General features: G+C 42.4%; 1 protein-coding gene across 4 annotated transcripts in view; it reads left to right on the top strand.

The window, feature by feature from the left end:
• Positions 1-16,879, top strand: part of CA8 (carbonic anhydrase 8) — a 213,792-nt gene that overhangs the window by 109,313 nt on the left and 87,600 nt on the right. Inside the window, exons 1-2 of one of the 4 annotated variants that reach the window (XM_059994684.1) lie at positions 14,829-15,094; positions 16,377-16,568. In XM_059994684.1, the coding sequence (XP_059850667.1) occupies positions 14,995-15,094; positions 16,377-16,568 (292 nt within the window). In that variant the 5' untranslated portion in view covers positions 14,829-14,994. Of the gene's footprint in view, positions 1-14,828; positions 15,095-16,376; positions 16,569-16,879 lie in introns of those variants that run through there. The other 3 variants (XM_059994683.1, XR_011246774.1, XM_059994686.1) reach the window with 3 other exon arrangements.

The raw sequence follows: 16,879 nt of genomic DNA, 5'->3' as shown, positions 1-16,879 counted from the left end.
AGAAAAAAAATCTAGCATCTGAGTATTAAAATAAAAGGTATTCGGTAGGGGAAACTTAGCTAGAGTATCATCTGTGAAGAAAAGAAGGAATGTTTTGTTTCTGTAGTGCTAATGAGCTCGTTAGAAAATTCTGGAGTTAGGAGATGTGGAGTAGCCCGGCAAGCAGAGAGGAGCCCACGGTACTCAGCACACATCCACTGTGTTATCCTGTGTGCCGGGAATCCTATTTCAGGAATGTGAAGGCATAATTTTCAGAAAGGTAAAATCACAAAAATAAAATGAATATGTGTCAAATATTTTATTAACTCATTAATTAAAATCCACTTAAATGTGTTTTTGACTTACAGAGATTTATATTCTCTGCCAGACAGACTTCATTTGCATTGCCATGAACAGGAATCATTTGCACTGCTATGGGCATACAACGTTTGTGTTGTTATCCGTTTTCTATAACTTAAACTCTATCCCTGCAGATTTGGAAAATAGGCTTGTCAATCAAGTGAAAGTGCTCACCCCTTTGGAATTAGATACGCCCAGAGGGTTTGGTAACAATGCCCTGAGCTCCAGAAATCACTTTGGCCCTTTTCCAATACGTGGACCATTTTTCCTATACGAGGGATATTTCCAAAGAAGAGGATGCTTAACAGAGAGTAACTGTGAAAGCAGAAGCTCTTGAAATCATGCATTATGTGGACAAATGATGGTACAGGGGATATTTTCAGCCTAGGAAACACAAAGACACATTGTTGACAGTGACTCAAGTTATAAAATACTAAAGAATTGTCATGAAGCAAAAGGTTATCCTTATTCTGTGCGGTTATGGAGGTCAGAACTAGATAAAGGAAAAAACAAAACAACAAACAAACAAACAAAACAAACAAAAACAAACAGGAAGTTACAGCAAGGCAGGTCTTAATTCAACATATATGAAAGACCTGTTCAGAAGGTGCTCATAGGTGGATTCCTCGCCATTGAAAATATTTAAGCAGAGGTTATATAATTTTCTATAGGAATTCCGTGGAGTGAATTTTTACATTTTTAAGAAGTTTGGTCTAGAGCAGTCTTGTCCTATAGAAATATAATGCAGCTCATATGTAATTGTAAATTGTCTTTTAGGTGGATTAAAAATTTTTTGAAAACTGATTAAATTGATTTTAACAGTACACTTTGTTTAACCTGATATTCCAATTCATTATTATTTCACCATGTAATCAATATAAAAACATTAGTGAAATCTTTTAATATTTTTTTTTTGTACTGTGTTTCTGAAATTCATTGTGAATTTTACACTTACCTACACATCTCAATTTGGACTAGCCATGTTTCAAATGCTTGATAGCAACTTGTAATTACCTTACTGGACAGCACAGGTCTAAGACCACTGGTTCTCAAACTTTAGCCTGTTAAAACACGATCGCTGGCTCTAGCCTCAGAGGTTCTGATTCGGTGAGTCTGGAGTGGAGCCCAGAAATTTGCATTCCTAACTATTTCTCAGGTGATGTGATACTGCTGGTCCAGGACCACACTTTAAAAACCGCTGGTTTACACAATGTTCACTGCAGCTCTATTTACAGTAGCCAGGACATGGAAGCAACCTAAGTGTCCATCAACAGATGAATGGATAAAGAAGATGTGGCACATATATACAATGGAATATTACTCAGCCATAAAAAGAAACAAAACTGAGTTATTTGTAGTGAGGTGGATGGACCTAGAGACTGTCATACAGAGTGAAGTAAGTCAGAAAGAGAAAAACAAATACTGTATGCTAACACATATATATGGAATCTAAAAAAAAAAAATGATTCTGAAGAACCTAGGGGCAGGACAGGAATAAAGATGCAGACATAGAGAATGGACTTGAGGACACGGGGAGGGAGAAGGGTAAGCTGGGACAAAGCGAGAGAGTGGCATGGACATACATACACTACCAAATGTAAAATAGATAGCTAGTGGGAAGCAGCCGCATAGCACAGGGAGATCAGCTCGGTGCTTTGTGACCACCTAGAGGGGTGGGATAGGGAGAGAGGGAGGGAGATACAAGAGGGAGGAGATATGGGGATATATGTATAGCTGATTTCCTTTGTTATAAAGCAAAAACTAACACACGATTGTAAAGCAATTATACTCCAATAAAGATGTTAAAAATATATATATATGGAAATTGAAAGAAAAAAATAATACAGGATACAAGAATATCTGAGACTCATGAAAGAATCTGATAAAATTGATTAAATCCAGTTTATTCTGAAAAAAAATAAAATAAAACCCTCTGGTTTAGACAAACCTAAGATCTTTACACATAAGGCGAAAAATGCTTCTCTTGATAATGGGTACGCGTGTTGGATATTTGTTTCGTGTTTTTGTGAGATGATGGTGTTTGTTCAGGGAAATTAAGACTTTCAGGGTGGACTCCAAAGGATTCTGCCTTTCTCAGTCTTTGTTAAAGTTTCCTCTATTATATCTTTTTTGTTTTTTTTTGTGGTACGCGGGCCTCTCACTGTTGTGGCCTCTCCTGTTGCAGAGTACAGGCTCCGGACGCGCAGGCTCAGTGGCCATGGCTCACGGGCCCAGCCGCTCCGCGGCATGCGGGATCCTCCCGGACCGGGCATAAACCCGTGTCTCCTGCATCGGCAGGCGGACTCTCAACCACTGCGCCACCAGGGAAGCCCTCCTCTATTATATCTTTATCTCATTCTTGAGCACCTAGTGTTTTATTTGCTTTTGACTTCCAACAGAAGGTTACAGCTTTTGAGAATATGTAAAGATTAACATAAGAATAAGTCAAAAGTGGAGTTTCAGATTGTTGTGTTCTTATAAAGGGTATTCAGTGCTGGGACACGATTTTCCAATGTGTTAGACCCCAGAGGCATCAATAGCCCTGTTTTTCTTTGGGTACCATACCCATTGGCTATTGAACCCATGAATTTATCTAAATCTTTCAGAAAACTATAGATTTTTAAAACTATAGCATAATTTTTCAAAACTTATTAATTGTACAAGATAGACTTTCTTTTAATTTTTCCTGACATTACATCTTCTAATCTCCAAAAGGAACTTTCTTAATTTTATTATTGCAGAAATTGGCAAATACATCTATAACTAATTTACTGATGCCACATCATTTCCCAACTAGAATGTATCTAGTTATCCTTGGGGACTTCAGTTTGCCCATTGGTGCTTATCCAATGGTTTTATCCCTCAGTATCCATCAGGTATTCCTTTTTCAACTTATGCTATCAAAACTCATATTTCTTGCACAAGTTTTTTGGTTCGGCCCCTCAGAGATCATCAGTTAGTGCCAAAGCAGTTATGAAAAGGAAAAAAAAGGGAGGAGGAGTTATATTTCCGTGTACTGGAAAAGGAGACAGGTCTGGGTAGTCTTGGTAGCCAAGAAGACAAAAGTTTCTTCTTAGTAGATACAAAGAAACACAGATCCTTACAGAGAAACCAAAGTTCCTTCTCCTTAGGAAGTTCTGGAATACAGCAGGGACCACTTTCTCACAGTCGTCACAAATGCACATGGTTCCCATCAACTCCAAATACAAATGGGCTTGGATGTGCTCACCGGTCAGGAACAGCAGGTTCTCATCAGGCTTCTGTTACAGAGGGAAGCTTATCCAAGCTGGGGCAATTCCCAAGGAGGACAAAAATCAACGGTTTTAAAAGATAAAATGTAGAGACTTTCAAAATGTAATAAAATTTTATGAAGCGTTCCATAAAAAAGAACTGATTCAGATGTATTGTGGCTTAGAAACTCTGTGTAAGAATAGGACTTTGACCTTCAAAGTGTGCAGTATATGAAACAATACGGTTCAGTTATTTTTGCCTGGAAGTGTTCTAAATCACTTTTTGCAGACCCAGAATGTTCATTTTAGAGTCAGATTATGGACTTTCCAAAGCATTTGTTCTAGGTTATTTTAAAAATGATTAAAATCTGGTCATGTGCATTAGTCAACAAGCATTATTTTGAGGCAAGACCTGCCTCTTACTAGGTCTTGGGTATTCCAAGACGAATAATATGTAGTCACTGTTTCTTGAGAGCTTATACTCAAGCGCTGGAGAAAGATATGGAAGCAATGATTATGGTGCAAATGCTTCCAGAATAGAATAGCACCTACTTTGGCAAACTGTGGGAGGTGGGGAAGCCTACATAGGGAGGAAGAACTTGAGCAGAGTTTTGTAGATAGTCAGGGGCTAAGAAGGGCTGAGGAGGGGAACAGGAAAATGAACAGGAGTTCTCCATTTGTGTGGAGAAAACACCACCCGCAACGTGAAATACACGGTGTATCTGGGGACCAGAAAGTATCTGGTGTTGTGGGTATAGAAGAGGTTGATTCAACCCAGCTGAGATCAATTCTGTGTGCAGCGCATGCATGGGAATTTTGAGAGCATAGAAGAGTCAAGATTGAGAGAATCTAGGAGGGGTCACAGCTAATAGGGAATCGGCAACAGTCGGTGAGAAACGGTAAGGTCTAATTAGCTAACATCTTGGTACTATACTGTGTACGTCGGTAGGGATCTAATACCTTTTGAATGTCAATTGCCTTTCTGAAAGACAGATTTTAGCTTGTCAGTGATCTTGTCAGCAGGTATTTACTGGTTGTCCAACATGCTTCTTGAGTCACAACATCCTCTTATTGGAGTAATGGAAGCCATACTATCTTTCAAGTGAGCAGATTGTGTGCATATCCTAATTTCATCGCTCATTGTTTCTTTCATTTTGGGGAAGTTATATAAACTCTCTGGGCCTCAGTTTCCTTGTCTGTCAAATAGTGGTAATAAAACTTACATCATAGAGTTGTCACAAGGATTAAATGAGTAAATAAGTCAAGTAGTGTTTGATTCATACTTGTTGCCCAAACTGTGCTCATTTCCAGCCCTAACTCCTTCCCCTGCTTTGGTGTGAAGTGCAGTTTTCCCGTGTCTGCTTACAGGGTTAACGTTGATTGGATTTATTTAAATAACATTTAGAATTTTTGGCATCTCTGGTTCACATACCTTGAGCAATTTCACAAGTATGCACATCATAAAGACATTCCTAAATACGAATACAACAACATGAATAACAGCGAGATGGACAGTATTCAAACTAAATGATGACAATAACCAAATTAACTCAAAGATAAAATGATCTAAGAAAACAGCCAGGTCATATACACCAAGTGTCCATTTCTTATATTACAGCAATAATAATCACACTAGTTGAGTGCTTATTAGTGGCAGATACAGTCTGTTTTGCTATAATGTGATACATGTGTTCCTAAAAAACACTGTGCTATGAAAAATTGGCAAAAACAGCCACAGGGCTTCTGGGGAAAATGGGATCAGGGGCACAACACTCAAACCCTTCATCAGTGACACATTTAAAAAAAACCCAAAGGAATGGAATAAAATGGTAGCCGCTTTTACACACTTCAAAGGTTAAGAAATGCATGAATGCTAAAATAAGTGCAGCATTTTAACTTGGAGAAGCCCTGATGTTGGCTTGCAGAAGGGTTTGCAGCTTGTGACTTACTGTGAAGGGGTGGAAGGAGGGTCACCTGAAGTCTGACGGAGAATTGTCACGTCAGACGTAGCTGGCCGACGTCTGAGTGTGTGCATGTGGCACATGTGTAGTCCCGTCATGACTCAGGTCAACTGGGTGCAGTTTTTTCTGCTTCCATCTCATGTTTCTCACAGAAAAGAAAGTGGCCTGAGTGAACAGGGAAGTCTTGGTGTGCTCAAATTGTTCCCTGATACATCAATTGCACTGGAACAAATCTACATTTTCACAGCAAGCATCCTAGTAGAACTGGCTCTTCTCGTTCAGATGCATTATCTATACGAACTTAGGTAATCTTCTCAACACCGCTTTTGGTCTGGTACCATTATTGTCCTCATTTAATTGATGAGGAAATCGAGGCAAAGAGAGCCTAAATGACTTCATCAAGATCAAACTTATTAAGCAGCAAAGCCATTATACTATACCACCCTCCAAGATAGTGTATTATGCTAAAGATAATAATCCATTTAATAAGATATGTATTTCCAGCAGACGTTGGATAATTCTTTATATCTGATAATTATTGTGTCTCACCTAACTCTCTCATGTTGTAGTTTTAGTCTATTTCTGTTATCTCCTTTCAAGTTGGGGACTATCAAGCTATAATGTTGTGTGTTGCTGCCCCTTAAATAATTAAGGCCCAGTCGAAACTAGTGCAGTCAGTCTGGTTTAGTACCTTGTGGGTACTTAGCACCACGCTAACCTCTTTCTTCCATCATTGAAAATTATGCTAAAAGTGATGGTTAGTGAAGCCCAGTCGATGGGGTTCCTACCATAATGTCAACATGTGTGCTCCAATAGCATTAGGAATGTTTATTGCTTTGTGTATTTCATTAGTGTCCCTGGTTCCTCCTCATTACACAAACTCTTTATGAAATAGAAATATTTAATAAAAACACCCTGAAGGCTTTCTGTTTTTTGAGGAGTAGCGTGTTAGATGGCTAAGGTGGTACTGAATTTATATCCCGTTGAGTGCTGGGTGCAAATGCGAATGGATGAATAACTAATGACACTTTGAATGGGATTTTGTTACAATAGTGGCTAAAACCTGACTCTAAGGTGAGAGGTGGGAAAGGGGTATGGAATGAATGTTGGCTGTACAGCTGGGTAGACCTGGTTAACTCCTGTACTTGTCAGCTGTGTGAACATGGGCAAAGCACTTAATTCTCTGAGTTTCAGTTTCCTCATCTATAAAAAAATACTTTTTATCATATTATTATGAATTAATGAGTGAAATCACATTACACACATAACACATAATAGCAAGTTTTGATTAGCAAATCAACCAGTGAGAGGGGCCCTGTAGTCCATCAAGAGACATCAAATCCTGGGACTTCCCTGGTGGTCCAGTGGGTAAAGCTCTGCACTCCCAATGCAGGGGGCCTGGGTTCAATCCCTGGTCGGGGAACTACATGCTGCATGCATGCTGCAACTACAAGTCCGCATGCCACAACTATAAAAAAGATCCTGCATGCCACAACTAAGAACTGGCACAGCCAATATTAAAAAAAAAAAAAAAAGAGAGAGAGAGAGATCAAATCCTGAGTTGTTAGTCTGAGCAGGGCAAGCCTGAGGTTGAAGCAGAGGCTAAGACAAACAGAAGGACAGAGAGGGGAGAGGTCAGAGGAGCAACAGAGATGGACTAATGCATGGCTGCAGAGTAGGGTTAATTTGGGAGCAAATCTCTCTAACATGGGATTCCAGCCACAGATTCCCTTTTCTATACCTAAGCAAAGTCTTTCTTTTTCTTGCCACTCCACACGGCTGGTGGGATCTTAGTTCACCAACCAGGGATTGAACCAGGGCCACGGCAGTAAAAGCGTGGAGTGCTAACCACTGGACCGCCAGGGAATTCCCACTGCTGGATTGTTATGTTTGGAAATGGGATTCCAAGAGCAGAATAAAAATACCAAATTTCATCAAATCCCCAAAGCAGAGTCTTAAAGTTATACACAGAATGTACCACATAAAGAGTGAACCCTAATGTAATCTATGGACTTTTAGTTAATAATAATATATCATTAATATTGGCTCATCAATTGTAACAAATGTACCACACGAATGCAAGATACTAATAATAGGGGAAACTGGGCTGACATGAGGGGGTAGGTGGCAACTGTCTGTACTTTCTGCTTAATTGTTTTGGAAAAAAAACTGCTCAAAAAAAAGTCTATTAATTAAAAAAATGTTTCAGTTTTGTATGGCTCTTTTTCCAAGCTTCCTTTCTTAGCTTCCTTGACCCTTCCATTTTTGACCCTCTTGACTCCAGCTGCCAAGACTGGTCCAGCATACCTCCCTGTTTGCCCAGAGGCAGGATGCGTTAGAGCTGGAGTATGCATTTAAATTGCTGTCTGGTTCTTAACTGTTTTACAACCCACATTCTCCTGGTTGTGGAGACAGAGCACATTAGCTGAGTTCACCAACTCTGCAGGCAGTCAGTTTGGCAGTTCCGAGCACGGGTTCTAAGAGAGGCAGATCTCAGGTCACCCACACCTCTGTCTATGGCCACCGACAATCTCATCTGAACATGGAATGATATTTCTAAAGCTCTTATGAGACTTAAAGGAGACAGTCTATGGGGGATGCTTGACATAGTGCCTGGGACACAGTTAGTGCTGTTTCAGTTCTTTATGCTGCATAATTAACCACCCCAAAGCTTAGTGGCTTAAAACAATGATTTATGATTTCTCACAATTCTGTGGGCCAGGAATTCAGGCAGGTCTCGGACGGGCAATTTTTCTGCCCCACACACTGTCAGGTGGAGCCACTCACCTGGCTGCATCCGGCTGCTGGCTAAGCTGGGCTGGAAGGTCTCAGTCACCTGTGCCCTGGGCTGCTCCAGGTGTTGTCACGTGGCTGGCTTGGGCTTCCTCACAGCATGGTGGGCTTGGGGTGGTAGAGTTTCTTCCATGATGACTGGTTCCTAAGAGCAAAAGAGGAATCGGCCAGCCCTCTTGGAGGCAAAGCCCCAAACTGGCCCAGGGTCACTCTACCGCTGTCTACTGGACAAAGCAAGTCACAAAGCCAGCCCTGATTCAAGGGAAGGGGAACCAGCCTCCCCTCTCATGTGCCTACAGGACGGGAATTACAGCAGCCATCTTTGGAGACAACTGTAGTGCCCGGCTAGTATTTTCCTATGAACTGGCTTCGCCATCTTGCACAACAGGCATAGCGCATCTCCTACTGCCAACAGCATGTTGTAGGGCAGAGTGAGGCATCCCAGTTGCTGTGGGAACTGAAGTATGAGTCAGGCCAACAGCCTACTCTAACTTGGCCATTGCATCGTTTCTTCATGTCAAGAGGGCTCAAAACATTTGTTTTTTAAACCTATTTTTTTTTTGGCGTAAAAGTCTCTGTATCCTTGAGGATAATTTTTTATTTTTTTGGCCATACCGCTTGGCTTGTGGGATCTTAGTTCCCTGACCAGGGATTGAACCCCAGCCCTCGTCAGTGAAAGCACAGCGTCCTAACCACTGGACTGCCAGGGAATTCCCTCAATACATTTTTAGCATTGTTGTTCTGTCAACAGTATGTACCTGCCTATCATTTACTTTGTACTTTATTTCACTTCATGAGATTATTTTGAGACTTAAAAAAAAAATCACTAAAACAGAGACACACTATTTAAAGGTGTCCCTTTGCCCTTTTACTAACACCACAGAAAGCCTTCTATTAACACCACAGAAAAAGAAAAACTTGATCAAAAAGTGAACCCAGGCTGGCTTCTATATTCGAGTTTTTGCTGTTTGGTTTTCCTTTTCACTGGAATGTCTTTCTTACCTCACTTCCTTCTCCCTTCTGTGGGCAAAAGAACACTTATTTATCTTTTAAGACCCAGCTCACATGTCACTTCCTTTACGAAGCCCCTATTGACACACCTGCCACCAAGTGAACTTGATCACTCCCTTTTCCATGGTCCCACTGTACCCTGAAAGCTTCCACCTTAGCAATCGTAACTTTTTTTTTTGGCGGTACGCGGGCCTCTCACTGTTGTGGCCTCTCCCGTTGCGGAACACAGGCTCCGGACACGCAGGCTCAGCGGCCATGGCTCACGGGCCTAGCTGCTCCGCGGCATGTGGGATCTTCCCGGACCGGGGCACGAACCCGTGTCCCCTGCATCGGCAGGCAGACTCTCAACCACTGCGCCACCAGGGAAGCCCAGCAATCGTAATTTTTATTGCACTAATATATTGGTAAAGGCTGATCAGGTGGCACGTGGAAGCTAAGTCCTAAGTCCTACCATGAGGGGATACAAAGAGAAATAAGATGAACCTCTTGCCCTAGAGGAGCTCATTTGTCTATTGGAGGAGGTTATACAACACGTACTTCAAACACAATCTTCATTTCAGGGCTAGAGATCTACACAGATTTATTATGAATGCACTTTAACCACTTGAGTGGGCGATTTCCTTTGGCAAACACTAGGAAGGCTCCCTGCGTAAGGTTTTGCTTGTTATAAAGACAGATTGTGGAGCCATCAATATAATGGTCTCAGACATCCCAGATTCAGCCTCTGTCATTTTGGTGCTGAAGGGGGCACTGGGCCCCAGACATAATTGGTGTGATCTCAGAGAAGTGAAGAGAGCTATGGCCCATGTCTACTGGAGGAGATGCGGGGTTTTCCATGGATGAGGGCTTTCTCATGGTGTGGTGAGGTTGTCAGGATCCCAGTTAGGGCCAGGGCTTCTAAGAAGTTTGCAAGGCAGAGATAAGTGCACTGCTTTAGGCTGTTTAGTTTCCTTACAGGTCAGAGAGGTACTTTTACTTTGAAAAAAAGACAGGTGCCAAAAAGCATTTGAGCCAATGAAGATTCCCCTTGAACTCATCTTTACCTGAATGGCTACTGTAACAATCAGCTTTTGCTAGGTTATGCTGCTGTAACAAACAGCCCTGAAATCTCAGTGCCTTATCAAAGGTTTATTTCTCACTGACGTAATAGGTTGACTTTGGGGTGTCTGTGGTTCTGCTCTCTGCATGTTTTTTTACTCCAGGATCCAGACTGACTGAAGGAGTAGTGCCTTTCTTGGACTGGGTCATTTTGGGGCAGAGAGACAAATATGGTGGTGGAACCACATAATAATTCCTAAAGCTTCTACTGGGAAGTGGTACATGCACTTCTACTGATATTTACTTGGTCAAAGCTGTGAGGTACAATCTCACAGAAAGGGCCAGAGAATGACAGAAAAGATACATACGAACCTTCAAGTTGTGAACTTTCAAAGATGCAAATATACGTTCCATCAATATCAGGCGTGAGTGAAATTGCAGCTTGCCCACTGTCTCCTATCGCTGACGATCCTTCAGCTCTACCATCTCCCACCTCCTCTCCCTCCTCCAGCCCATAACTCTTCCTGCCTGTTAACTCGATGCCAGCCCCTGGATGCCAGCCGTTGTACTGTCCTACTGTACTTTCCAAGGTACTGTACTGTAAGATTAAAAATGTTTTCTTTATTTTTTGTGTTTGTTTTTTTATGTATTATTTATGTGAAAAGTATTATAAACCTATTACAGTACAGTACTATATAGCCGATTGTGTTAGTTGGCTACCTAGGCTAACTTTGTTGGACTTAGGAACAAACTGGACTTAGGAACGCACTCTCAGAACGGAACTCATTCATATGTAGGGGACTTACTATACAATCTTCCACAGCTACACTGAACCCAAAGACTAAAAGTTGATGATTCTGAAGACAAGAGACCAAGAAGAGGTCAAACAAATTAGGTTGATAAATGCTACTCGAAGCAGGCAAAATACGAGATTAATCTGTTGCAGAAAGAAATATGAAAGAATCAGAACTTGCCTACTAAACAAAGCTTGAAACCTTCAGAAATCAAAATGTATGTAGTGAGGAAAGTTTTGACATCTATACTGACAAAACAAAAATCAGATTAGCGAACGTAACAACCAGAGAAGCGTCTTACTTCAGACGTGAGCCCACTGAAGCACACATGTTTTGAGTATCGCGGATGGGTTTTGGCAGGTCATAGAAGGCCTTCAGAGAAGAAAATGGATCGATGACAAGCACTTTCATGATTCAGCATCATTGGTCATGCCAGTAATCGTACTCCCTCCCTCACTGCCCACCAAAAACTCCTACTCATCTTTTATGGTGGGCCTAAAATGCTATCTTTTCCCAGAAACCTTCCTGGATCATTCCCTTGTGTGTGAATCGCGTCTTCCTTAGATGGTGATGGTACTTGCCTCTCTATTTAACATACTGCCTTTATTACACTTAATTACCTCTTCTCACCTCCTCACTCCCAAGACAACTGTAAATTCTTTAAGGGCACAAACAGGATTTTATTCATTCTGGGGTCTCCCACAACAGAGCGGTGCACACAAAGGAACACAATTCATTGTTGGTGAAGTTCAGAAATTGATCTGGTTCAAAGCTACTTGACATGCAAATATTAGCTCCATCCTTGAGGTGTTCCTAGAGCACAAGGTGCGCACAAGAAGGTAATGATCATTTATGACAACTCTAGGGCCCAAACTCATCCGTACAGTAAGAAAGCCTTGGGAAGGTAGATAAAGGGTGAGAAAAGATTGGGAGCAGAGGGCTGTGTAGGTGTGCGGTGCTGTGATATCTAGATTAGTTTGCTCCTTTTAGGTATTTCTAGTTCTCTTTTCTTAGTATCGGATAGTAATTAGTTACATATATCTTAGTTTTAATAAATTGTTTTAGGATGTGGTTGGACCTCAGTTATGCAAACACTAAAAGTGAGCAATATACAGTTAATTTAAGGAATTATCAATCAAAATGATACTAGGTTGAAATGCATTAAAATTATACAGAGGGATATGTGTAGTACTAATATTCATAATATAGAGCATGAATATTTTTAGACTCTCTGATATTGGATTTAGGTGTGCTTGTTCTATCTTGTAAATCAAAGTAATGGCCTATATCTTTGATCTGTGTGTTCAGGTTTTATGGCAACAGATATCTTATAATAACTAGAAATAGAAACTCCACCTTTAGTGATAATATAGTACAGCGATCTGAGAAGAGAAGGTCTTAAGGTGCTGTTAATTAGCAGAATTCTGAAGCACACAGTCTCAAAGCAATTAAGCCTGTTAATTGAATATCTGGACGCATGGTGGAATAGCTCATATGTTGCTTGCTGGGCAGGTATCCTAGGCTTGCAGAGAGGAGTTACATTACACACATGATGTTGAAAAATTCACAAAGAACAAATATGTGTAAACATACGTTTGTCTAGTAGCTAACTGTATTTATGAATACATCGTGGGCTATATGCAGAATTGTCTATGAGTTGCAAAATTCAGCATTAACAATTCAATCTCTCAGCCTATCTGTTGTAGATACGGCGCACCATCTACTCATGGAAAACTGAGCTTTTCCCACAAGATTTTGCTGTCCTCTGGTTTGGTAAACATCTCTATAATTCATGTGATCCTTTAAATGAAATTGGTGGTCACACAGTGGTTGCAATCTAGCATCCATGCAGGTTTGGGGGCAAAGGGGAATGGACACTGCTGACGAGCTCAAGGTCACAAAGTGATCTATCTTGTTCTCACGATCCTGCCTGGGTTCCATGAGTTGCAGCATTTGATGAACGTGTGAACCTACTTCTAAAAAGAAAGTCGATTGAAATTTTCAAGACTGTGAAAAAGTTTTCAAAAATGGAAAAAGAAATAAAATGTTCCTTTTAGAAGAACTTCAGTGGAAAGTGGTTAATATTTTCGGCAGTGCTTATTATTATTATTTTAGTGCTTATCATTTTTAAAGGCTATATCTTTAGGGTAGACCTCTGCTTCTGTCAATCCCAGGCTTACTGGGGTGCAGAGGAGGGAGGGTCTCCACTAAAGAACACCAAAAGACAGTGAGCGAAGAATGAGTTTAGTCTCTCTCAAACTGTGTATCAGTCCTCTGAATGGTGGACTTTCTGGTCTCTGTGTTAAGGGAAAAGAGAAATTACAAGAATGCTTGAAATCCTCAAAGCTAAAGTTGACCAATAGCTTTTATCTATTTTGCTAAACATTCCAGAAAGTGGCAGAATTGGTTGAGTCCGCCCCTCCCCCCCCCACCCCCTTTAGTCCCAATCCATTTTCCGGAGAAATTTCTAATAGCCTATAAAGTCGCTTTTTACAAAAGTAGAGGGCTTAGTAGGCAGTGAGGGCTGGGAACACAGAAACTAAACATCTCCAAAGTGAGCATCTCCATCCTTACACGAGGAGTTAAGCATTCATAAGGATGGTATCATTTAGAAACCCGCTATTCAACCTGCTTACATTTTGGTGCACATTAATAAAAATCTTACCTAAGGTCCAAATCTGAGCTTACTATGCACACAGACCTTCTAAAAATGCGGGGTTAACCTGCTCTGAGTTAAAAGCTCTTGGAACAGGGGGTTGAAGTCATTCACCCTGGATTGAGAAGCATATTCAAGAGGTGACTCTTTGGATCAGCAAAGTTCCTGTTTGTTATGTTATGTGTGCATTTCATTATTTACACGATTTCACCAGGTGATTGGGAGCTGTGTACACAGTCAGCTGCGCCCGAAGTTTTAAGCCAGGCTTAAAACTAAAACTAAACAGCCTTCCGTTACTGTCTTTCACTCCTCTTGCCTTTTTTTTTTTAATGGAAAAATTTCCCTAAAATTTCCTCTCTAGATTAAAATAATTTTTTTTTCCCTTGAGTGTTTTTAGGAACTATACGTTTCCTGGAAAATTTTCCATAATCGTTTCCGCTGGTCTCTAAGGATGAATTAAAAAGTAAATATTCAACCACTAAGATTCGGAGCGGGAAACTTTTTTTTGTTTTGGTACAGGGTTCTCCAGCCCTCTCTTTACTCTTATCCGGGGCAATTCGTGTCTCTTCTCCCCGACCCCTTTCTTTCTTTGTGGTATTTCCTGGAATAAGATGACTGTAAATTAGGGTAGGAAGACCCTGGCCTAGCCCCTGCGCACCGGGGTTGGGCGCGGGAGGCCGAGCGTGCGTGCGTGCGTGCGTGTGTGTGTCTAGGGGTGGGTTCTCCTGCTTCGGTGCGTTCGGCCCGTAGCCCCGGGGCCTCTTCGTGCGGTCCATCCCGGGCCCCCGCCTGAGCGCAGGGGGCGGTCCCTCCCGTGCCAGCCACGCCCCGGCCGGGTTTATAACTCGCCTGATCGCGCTCCCGGAGCCGCGGCTTCGCTCCCGCTCCGGCCGGACTCGGGCACGCCCCCAGGGCTGACCGCCCCACGACTCCCGCCTCGCGCCGCTCGCGCTCGCTCGCGCGCTCACACCCACGTTGCCCTTCACCGCACGCGCTCACACTCCTTCTCGCGCGCTTGCCTCACGCACACAGGCGCGCTCCCACTCGCGGGAGCGCTCCCACTTGCACGCGCGCTCCCACCGCCCCGTGCGGCGCCTCGCGCTCCGGAGCGCTAGCCTCGCAGAGGCGCAGGTACCGCAGGCGAGAGCGCCGAGGGGACCCACGGCCTCCCCATGGCTGACCTGAGCTTCATCGAAGATACCGTGGCCTTCCCGGAGAAGGAGGAGGATGAGGAGGAAGAGGAGGAGGGTGTGGAGTGGGGCTACGAGGAAGGTAACCGGCCGCGCGTCGGGAGGCTGGCGCCGCTGGTGTCCCGCTGCTCTGGCGCGCTCGCCGCGCCCCGCGTCCGCTCTTTCCCACGTGCGTCCCCGACACTTTCGCACGCCCCCGGCCCGTTTCGGGGCACCAGGCGCTCCGGGGAGAGCGGGGGTGCCAGCCGCCGGCGTTCGCGTCGGGGAGCCCGGCCTTGGTGCCGGGCAGCGGTTGGCATCTGCCGCGGTCCGGAGGGCGAGCCTGAAGGCTGCGGCGGTGACATTTCCGTCTTGCGAGTAGCGAGAAGAGCCGCGCTGTGCTGTACTCAATACCTTGAGAATACACCGTTAGTGAAACTAATAGTTTCTTTTAAAAAATGTTTTATTGGCGTATAGCTGATTTAGAGCGTTGTGTTAGTTTCAGATGTACAGCCAGGTGATTCAGTTATGCATCTACATATAGTCATTCTTTTTCAGATTCTTTTCTCATATAGCGTTAGTGAAACTATTAGTTTCTTGCTTGCCTGCGGGGAGAAAGTATTTGAGCCACTGATCTTTTCTCTGAGGATGCTGACACCGCTCAAGTCTTCCTAAGTTTTGAGCTGAATCAGTGGACCTGGCAAGACGGGGGCTGCCCTTATAATAAAACGTTTAGTTTCCTAAATGTATCCCTGAAGATGTAGGACTCCTAACAGAGCTGACTACTGGTGCTGATGTTGGCTACATATATTGAAACAAACGGAGAGTTTACAACTTGAATTATAAAAATACGAAAAGAGTATTATGTATATATTACGTATATACAGGTCTGCGTATATACGCATATGCGCACTTCAGAATACTGTGTTCGCATTTCTGGTAAGGAGTGTTTATTCACTAGCAACAGATTTATGGTTTTTGGCTCTCGCCAAGAATGCTGAGTGTTACAGGAATTTCCCAAGTACTGCACATAATTAAACTAATGAACAGAGGAAATTTTTGTGGTGTCATTTTTTTTCTAATCACTTAAAGATGATCTAAATTTTCTAGAGCCATAAATTAGTACCTCTGTGTAGGCAAATAGAATATCTTATTAGTCTAGGACTTTGAATGTGTTGTTTGATAACATTAGATCATTCAAAATATGAATGCAAGAATTCACACACATTATTATTACCATATTTTATCTGTAAAGGGACAGTAGTCATAACCTTCTTAATAATGGCAAGGATCATAAGCAGTGTTTAAACTAGTTTTCCCCATGTTACATTTTGCTGTAACTTATTTTTTCAGTCTGTTCTAAGTTTGCTTCCTTTTGTCCTCAGGTGTTGAGTGGGGCTTGGTGTTTCCAGATGCTAATGGGGAGTACCAGTCTCCCATTAACTTGAACTCAAGAGAAGCTCGATATGACCCCTCACTGCTGGATGTCCGCCTCTCCCCGAATTACGTGGTCTGCCGGGACTGTGAGGTCGCCAACGATGGGCACGCCATTCAGGTTATCCTGAAGTCAAAATCAGGTATTTTAGATGTTTCTGCGTGCTTCTTCAACTAGAAGTTTATAGAGCTTGTGTAACCTTAAAGGTAGACCTAACCTAGCTCTGTTGTCAGGATACCTTTATAGACTATAAAATGCATTTTTTAGGGGAATAATTTTCTGAAACATTTTTGGAAGGATGAAAGGATGAAATTATGAAGGTGTCAGTTGGTTGTTCCATGTTGTGTGATGTTACTGGAACAGCCTTAGTTGGTCAAATTCCAGCCCTGTGGTACACAAGTGTACCAATCTGCATTTTGTCCTAAAGTGTTGATTAGCGTAACAGTATGTTCT

This window comes from Delphinus delphis, chromosome 17 (genome assembly GCF_949987515.2).
Source record: "Delphinus delphis chromosome 17, mDelDel1.2, whole genome shotgun sequence".
NCBI classification, from domain to species: domain Eukaryota; kingdom Metazoa; phylum Chordata; class Mammalia; order Artiodactyla; family Delphinidae; genus Delphinus; species Delphinus delphis.
Note: the sequence above shows the minus strand (reverse complement) of the source record. Positions and strands in the feature narration are given on the sequence as shown.